The sequence below is a fragment of the Symsagittifera roscoffensis genome, chromosome 1 (assembly GCF_963678635.1).
Source record: "Symsagittifera roscoffensis chromosome 1, txSymRosc1.1, whole genome shotgun sequence".
Classification (NCBI taxonomy): Eukaryota; Metazoa; Xenacoelomorpha; order Acoela; family Convolutidae; genus Symsagittifera; species Symsagittifera roscoffensis.
Window position 1 is genome coordinate 42,624,313 of NC_087062.1, and position 8,667 is coordinate 42,632,979.

At 35.3% G+C, this 8,667-nt stretch overlaps 1 protein-coding gene across 1 annotated transcript; it reads left to right on the plus strand.

Moving 5' to 3' along the window:
* Positions 1 to 5,102: 5,102 nt before the first annotated feature.
* LOC134857417 (acetylcholine receptor subunit beta-like 1) lies at positions 5,103 to 6,604 on the plus strand. The gene is made up of 2 exons (XM_063873730.1): positions 5,103 to 5,740; positions 6,003 to 6,604. Exons 1-2 carry the CDS (start codon positions 5,119 to 5,121, stop codon positions 6,602 to 6,604), a joined length of 1,224 nt encoding a protein of 407 aa, XP_063729800.1. The 5' UTR covers positions 5,103 to 5,118.
* Positions 6,605 to 8,667: the final 2,063 nt, after the last annotated feature.

Genomic DNA, 8,667 nt, shown 5'->3' on the forward strand with positions numbered 1-8,667 from the left:
CGCTTTTGACCTTGGTTGACCCAATTTTCGGCTGTCAAAAGCGTGCTAAAAACGATGACTTTTAAGTTGTCTAATCAACGAAATAATTTCTGCAATTTATTTTGTTTTTGATTTGATTAAAGGCCGGAAGTTCCGAAAAATTATCGATCCTATTTATAAATGATACCCGAAAATCAATTTTACTCGACAAATTTGCTCCAGCACAGCAGATATTTAACAAACGCTCACAACAGAGATTCCGGCAAAGTTTCAACTAAAAAATCAAAAATTTGCAAATATGAAAACTTGTTTCAAAATTTTTTTAACAGAAAAATGGTGAATCAGAAAACTCGTTTTTCAAAGTGTAAAGTCCAGTGTTTTCACCGCTAGTTAAAGTAATAAAGTTGATTATTCAGAAGCAACAGAAAAAACTAAGAGTTCAGAAGTTTTTTAAATGCGTATAAACGTCCGAGATAAGAAGAGCTGAAGATCCCAGTAAAAATAAAAAACTGGAATAAGTCTCTTGGGGGGTTAAATTTATCCAGTAATCTTTCCAAATTAATCTATTTTAGTTTTGCAATGATCATTTTCTATAAAGTACTTTCGAGCTCAAAATTCGATTTATTTCGACCATTTTTTTGATTTGTGACATAGATTTTGGCCCAATATCTTACTTACGATGATAATTTTTCATGATTTCATTGCAAATTTTCAAGCCAAAAATTTTGTTTACTTTGACCATTTTTTGATTCGTTACATAGAATTTTGCCCAATATCTGATTGACATTGATAAATTTTGATAATTTATGTGAAAATTGTTGAGCTCAAATTTTGATTTTTTGTGACCTCTTTCTTGATTTGCTCTTAGTTGTTTTTGCCCAAAATCTGTTTTACAATGAAATTTTAAAAATATTTTTTTTTGCAAATTTTTATAATTTCAGGCAAGTCATGTTTACTAACACGCCCATACATACACATAGATGCATCTAAAGAACCTTTAAGGTTTAATGCAAGAGGTTCTATAATGCATGCATACTTTTATATAAACAAAATTGTACTATTTTTTTAAAACTCTATAACTCGTAATTGTAGCATGGTAACTTGTACGAATCTGTGATTAACTTCGGCCTAATTTTAGTTGTTTAGGCAGAACTGAGACGGAACAAGGCGGTGCACCGGTTTGGGATTCCTCCTATTTTGTGGAACCCTCAGTCCAGACTAAAACTCGAATAAGTACAAAACAGTGCACTGCAGAAATTATTGTGGCTCGACAGTGAACATTCTTACCGGAAAACGTAATTAATATTTTCTGGTTATTCATAATATTTCGACAAGTTTTTAATTGAATGTATAAAAATCAATTGTTTTCAAAAGCCTAGGTTTTAAAAAATTTCTGAACAGAAATTAGATAAGAAATAAGGTTTTTCTGATTAGAAATAGCCCAGTTTCAGAAAATTTCTGACCAGAATTTAGATTAGATTGAATGTATAAAAATCAATTGTTTTCAAAAGCCTAGGTTTTAAAAATTTCTGAACAGAAATTAGATAAGAAATAAGGTTTTTCTGATTAGAAATAGCCCAGTTTCAGAAATTTCTGACCAGAATTTAGATTAGAAAAAAGCTTATTTAAACATTTCGCAAAGAATTCCTGACCAGAATTTGAGATCGTAAATTAATTATTTCATGGCAGAATTAAAGAGTTTCCTAGGTAAGGGCAGTTACTCTACGATATCAAACATAATGCTTCAGAACAGAACGGTGTTCTCCATTCAATTCTATGTGAAACCAAGATTTAAGTTTTGGAAAAATTTAATAGGATTTCTTAGTCATCCTTCTTTTATTGTTTGTTCCCATGAATTTGATTTGCAAATCTAAGGAGGTCACGGAAACTAAACTATGCCCAGGGGGTATAAGAGCTGAATAAGAATACAGCCTTTCTTAGACCCAATTACCGGAGATCATTTTTAAAAGGCGGGATGTTGCTGAGTCAAATGAGATTTGGTTATGTCACAAGTTTCAGATTACGATTAACAGTTCAGAGAATCATAACCGATGACGGTACCCACTTCACTTGCTTTTTGCGTTTGAAAACAGAATACTCATACAAACTGATATTTCCCACCTGTTCATTCATGGACCTTCAACTGGGCCCTCCGTCGTCAGTAAAATTGCCAACTTTTTAAACATAAAAACTCATCCTACAAAATTTCACCCTCTGCGTACTTATGCTTAATAGCGTACTTATGCTTAATTTAAGCCGTAAATGCATGGTTTTATCCGAATAAAGTTAGTTTTTGGAAATTAATTGCACCATTTTAGGAATCAAAAATTTTCAAATTTGTTTCAAAGTTCAACAAACTTCTGCAAAACAATTGAAAAATTCGTAAATGCACTCCTGACCTATGTTCTAGTTTGTGCATAGTAACGCTGTTATCAGAGCGTAATTTTTGTCAGAACCAGCTTTTTCGGGCAACAAACGTGCCAAATATAGAAACACGCTATCAGAAAGACTCCCAAAAACTTGATCGCTATGCCTTTTTTTGCACGTTTTATTAAGAGGAAAAGATTAACTTCTAAAAGTTGAAGCTCGAAATCGAGCACAAAAGTTTTTTATAAGAGACGATTGAAACCCGCTTAGCGAGATTTAAGAGATAAGAAATTTGCATAAAAGGAAGGAGCTAGCAAAGTAACTTTGCTTTCAAAATAGGCAAAACTGAATTCTTCAGCTCGTATTGAAATGGTAAGCAATTTTAGAAACTAAAATCCATTCTGTCAACTAAGCAAGCTTTAAAATATTTATTGAGTTTAATTAAAAAAGCTTTTACAAAAACTTATGAAGAGTCTTTGTCACGTTGCTATGAAAAATGAGTTTCTTCTTGGAGGCTTCTCCGATGTTTTGCTTTTTTGCTCACTTTTTCTTGTATTTTCCAAGAACTATACAGTCGTGATTTAAATTAACCTGACACGACGAACTACATTTGAAATTTCAACCAAGTTTTTTCTCTAACAGGGTTAAATTTAGACAAATATTGAAGTGAACAAAAATTGCTTGAAACTTCACCAGATTAAGTATGGTGCAATTTTACACCAAACTTTTTTCCATTTAATCAAAAACTACGCTGAAACTATGAAATTAATTGATGGGAGAGATATATTAAAAACATCGTACACTGCTCAATAAAATTCTGGATAACTTTTTTCCAAAAATCTGTATAAAAAATTTTTTTAATTGAGAGCCAAGAAAGGTCACACTTACTATACAAAAATTAAAGTTTTTCGCCAAAAAATTTCAAACTGTCAATGAAATTCTTGCACTTAGAAAAAATTGTTGGGAAAAACTGCGTAAAAGTTTCTTTTGATAAAACATTCTCATCAATTGATTTCGTACTTTCATCGTAATTCTTGGTTAATTAAAAAACAACTCATTTTGGCTAAAATTTTGTTAAAGAAAAGTGGCTGAAAAATTGCACTATAATAATTCTGGTGAAAATCTAAGCAGCTTTTCCTCTCTTTACTTTTTGTCAAATCTTAACCCAATTTGAGAAGAAGACATTTAAAATTTCAAATGTTGGTCGTTGTGTCCGGTTAATTTAAATCAGCTTTGTATTATCAATTGCTGAAAAAAATTTCGTTTTTGAAGAGTTTTTTGGATATTTTGGTAAAAAGAATAATTTTAATAAAGTATATAAGAAAAATTTGGATTGTTTGTAAAGTTAGAAAGCCCAGAAACCCGAATTTGGTGATTGGTTGTCACGCCGGCCTACGTTGTTGTTGTTGTTGTTGTTGTTGTTGTTGTTGTTGTTGTTGTTGTTGTTGTTGTTGTTGTTGTTGTTGTTGTTGTTGTTGTTGTTTTTGTGGTTGTTAGACTCCAGGGGACGCGTCCAGCATGCTCAAACTGAGTCCTAGAAAATGTGCGACTTTGGTCGGCCGAAGCCACAAGTCAATTGGGGTTAGAGTAGTGGTGTTCTTCGAGCAATTAAAAAGGTGTAAAATGGTGTGTGGGAAGTACAGTGGGACAGTTTGGAGTGAAATTTGGGTCTATTCTGTTTAAGTAAGCGTTTAGTAGGGATTATAGACAGCCCTTAATTGGACAAAGGTTCCCCTGGTGCCGCTAGGGAAGGTTTCTTCAGAGGAGGAGGTATCGGGGGGTTTGAGTGGCAGTACTTTCGGAGGAGGTGCTTCTGCAATAGCATGCTCGATACTTTGAGTGTATAGCTGTTTTAAAATCGATTTGTAATGTTGAGAGGCAAAAAAACCAAGTTCGTAAAAATTGTTTAAAACGGTAAAAGATTAGCTGTGTCTCGGAGGATATTTTCTATTCCGGGATCATAATTCTCAAGTATTTTTGGACCTCAAAAATGTTTTAGTTCGCGACGGATGCGAATTGCTTATGTCAGCTATGTTTTGCATCGGATAAAAAAATGAATAGCCCCATTAAGAGCATCCATGTAAGTTAACAAAAAAACAAATGATACTAAAACTAAAGGCTTTTAAGGGAAAAGCTTCCGGAATTCCTTCAGTTCCTTTATGAAGCTTTCAAATTAGAGCGGCATGTTGCTGTTTTTTTGAAAGCTGACTGCTTTTAGCGGCTCGGTGAAAATTAAAGATAACTTACTTTTTTCATCAAAGTTCCGAAAATTCAATTGAGCAGATCTTCTTACAAAATTTAGTTGGTTTTCAGAAAGTAACATTGAGCCGACAAAACTATGAGCATAAGTCACAATCCGCGTCCTTTCTGAAATTAAAAGGTATCTCACGGTTTTGTCCAAATAAAGTCAAATTTTTCTATAAAATTATTTCAATATACTCATGGATTACTGTTATTTAATATAATATTGCTCTTTGAATTAATTTTCAAAATTTGAATTTACTGAAAACAGAAAACCCAAGAAGTGTTTTAAATGCCGAATTAATAATACATTTGCTACAAGAAGTTATGTTAGTTGTTCTGCTCCGGGTAGATGTAGACGCTGCTGTCGTCTGAATGGCTTCTATTTCTAATTATCTTCTGATTGATCGGATTAAATAAATTAAGTGGACAGCCACGGAAATTAAACTTCAATTATCTCCTACCATTTTCCTTTTTATAGAACCCAGATTACCATTTCAATCTGCATACTGTTATATCTTACTTTTCAGAATGACAGTTCAAACCAGAATGCTGCAAAAATTTCTGATGCTTATTGAATGTATTCTTACCTTAGCGAAACTTAGTGCTTCCAAAACTTCGCCCGAAAACCGACTCCGAGTCGAGTTAAGGGAAGGTTATGACATATCCACGAGGCCAGTCTTAAACCCCGAAACCCCTGTCAACGTATCCTTCAAAACTATCATATACCAGCTTGTTGACCTGAAGACAAAAGACCAGACCATTGAAATGTTGATGTTCCAGCGTCTGGAATGGACTGACGAATTCCTCCAGTGGAATCCAAGGAATTTCCAGGGATTAGAGTGGTTGAGGTTTTACAGGAGCCACATATGGACCCCGGACATTCTGCCGTTCAATGACGTGGGGAGCTTCGATCTGGAGAAATACGACCATTCGATTCCTATAACGGTCTATTACACTGGCGAAGTTGTTTGGGCAAGACCCGTGAACTACAAAACGACATGCTCGCTCGATGTGACGTCGTTTCCATTCGATACGCAGACTTGCGAAATTGTGGTGGGCTCCTGGCAGTATTTCAAAGGAGAGATCAATCTCACGTGCAGTCCTGTCGATCTCTCTCAATATATGCAAGACAGCCTTTGGACATTAAAGGGTGAGTGTAATGTTTTTGTGGAACAAATTCAAGAGCGTGTATACCATATAATTTTTTTTGCTATGCATAACGGGGCTTTCAAAAAAATATAAATTATGATCAATTTTTTTGAAAACGTTTTCAGTTTTTTTTAAACTGGTTGATATCAATTAATTGAGCGCCAATTTTTCAATAAAGTCATAAAATAGGGCTTTCGCAAGCTCCATTTTGATGAAGAATATCTTCATATTTTGGCATTTGTATCGCTTTGTGCTTTAAACAGGTACCGATTGTCAGAATCAATCCAATGATGACCTAAACGCATCTAGTGCCACAATTACAGTAGCAGTCACATACAAACGTCTCTCGACATTCTACGTGCAGAATCTCATACTACCAAATGCATTTCTTCTCACCCTCAGCGCTCTAACGTTCTTCATTCCCGGGGAACATGGGGAGAAACTGACCTTTGGGATAACTGTGACCCTAGCACTTTGTGTAAACTTGACATTGGTGACGGAGTTTGTGCCGCAAACTTCCAAGACTTTCCCAAGAATCAGTTACTATTTCTTGTCAAGTATTGTGATATCATGTCTGACCATGCTCTTTGCGACTATTTCTATCAATGCCACCCAGACAAGGAGCTGCACGGATCGCCAAGCTCTGGAAGACTTGGGAAGGAGTTCGCTCAAGCTGAGCGAAATGTACAACGAGCGTGTTTCGACAGACGGTCGCCATAGTCATTTACAAGATGAAGAATCCGCATCGGTAATTGAAAGTGTGAAGAAAATCAAGAGCTATTCCAAAGCACATGACGCTTTCTTTGGCGTGTTTTTCCTCGTAGGCACTATCCTATTCAGCTCCATGATAATCTACATGATATGAATGTGAGAGTGCTATATGGCATCAAAGTGCGAATCAACCTTCAGTCTGAAAACTACAAAATCATAGACTTCAAAAACTGACTTGGTAGATCACCCGTGGGCAACGGGGGATCAGATATACTTTCTCGTGTAGGCCGCTTGCTGCAAGAAGCCAAAAAAAGTTCAGTTCACCAATTTCAAAACTCCACAAAGCGCCTGGCCGTTTTTGTAATTACTTACCAATCTTCGGAGTCTTGATAAATGTTAATTAGTCTTGATAAATGTTAATTTGAAGTCCCATTATGTTGCATCTAGAAAAAGCAATTATTTGCAAGAAATTCATTCGAAATAGTGGAATTTTAAAAAAGTATGTTTTTAAAATGGTTTCAAGATGAATCTTATCATAATTGGTTTCAAGATGCATCTAATCAAAGACTGATCGTATTAAGGGGAAGCCCTGAAAGTTGCGACTGCATTTTAAGATCACTAGAACCAGCGGATTTAGGGGGGGGGGAGTTGCGGACGTCTTCACTTCCCTCCTCAGGAATTCGAGCCCCTGCCGACCCAACTTTGTACTATTTTCACATATGCATTTTTTTTGGTGACAGACCCTAAAAAAAATTTTGGTGACGGACCCACCCCCCCTTCTCCTCAGGAATTCGAGCACCTGCCGACCCGAATTTATACGAACTTCAGGTATCCATTTTTGGTGACGGACCCCAAAATTTTTCTCTAGGCGAATTTGGCGCCAAAATGTACTAATTTTGAGGGGGGGGGGGGGGGGGGTTTGGCATTAAAAAAACGCGACTTTTTTGTCAAAATTTTTCTAAAACTGCCTAAAAACGCTTTATTGGCCTGTTCTCAGAATTTTGTCTGCGGCGCAGAAAATTTGAGCGTAATGGGGTCTTTATAGTGATTAAGAAAAACTCAGATTCGACATTTTTTAAAAATCCGACACCACCCCCCCCCCTCGAGAAAATCCTAGATCCGCCCCTGGTCCTTAGATAAGTGCTCGGTTTGCTTTGAAAATAGATGAAATTTTCAACAAAAAGTTAAATTTTCAAAAAAAGTGAGGCTTTTTTGAAAATCATCCCCACTAAATGCTATGTTAAGTACAGAGTGAACGAACTTGCTTACACCAAACTAAGTATAAGACCAAAAATGATGCCTCAATTCAATTTGAAACGATTTCTAACACGGATTAAATCTTTGTTTACTCTTTAATAGTACGAAATATATCGCGCCTTACTTATTCCTAATTGGTCAAATTAGCAATCTTTAAACCCAGATAATTTTTTTTTAAATGATGACGGGTCAAACATCTTCTTAGATTTGAGTTCAAGACAACATTAATTTTCCGCTAATATAAGAAAGTTCTGTCAAAAATGGCTCGTTGAAAAAAGAAAACAATTTATCCAAAAAAAAACACCCCCAAACCCCCCAAAAAATCACTCCCTCAGCTGATGACACTGTGTGGTTTTGAGGCGGTTTTTTTAACACCTCCAGTTTTCAAAAAAAAATTTTCATCGAATTTATGATCACACATATATTGACAAACCCCTCATCTATTCTGGCAGTAACTTTTTCCGAGCGAAGTACTCCCAACAGTTTTTTCTCACATAAAAAGTTTTCAATTATTTTGAAGACCGCGGAAGATTATTTTGAAAAGAATCACATTCAAGATTTGATATAAATAGGCGCTACTTAAATGTCCGATCCAACTTCAGGCGACTTTCCAGTCCCTATTTTGTCTGACTTTTAAATTTGATAATCTCACTGCAGTTCGAAACATACTGCATCCAAAACTATTATAAAGTGTTTGTTGTTTAGTGTTTAGTGTTTAATTACACAAAACAAACTCGATAAACTTTCTACTTTTACCACAAGCTAGCTTTATGCGTTTGTCTTGAGATCAAACTTTGGCAAAACACGGTTTTGACAGATGAAAACTGTCAATCAAGATCGTTCAAGGCCATTTAGTGAATAAATTGATAAATTTCACGTATAAGCGATTTTTTTGTGGGTGGAGTTTCGATTTTGGTAACAAAAGGTTGGATGGATGGTAATTCCTATATGTAGCATAAG

What these genes read in the sequence shown, in the direction of transcription:
- LOC134857417 (XM_063873730.1), top strand. Translation starts at nt 5,119, where the DNA reads ATGACAGTTCAAACCAGAATGCTGCAAAAATTTCTGATGCTTATTGAA. An exon ending in CAGCCTTTGGACATTAAAGG is followed by an intron (nt 5,741 to 6,002) that starts GTGAGTGTAATG and finishes TGCTTTAAACAG; the next exon opens with GTACCGATTGTCAGAATCAA.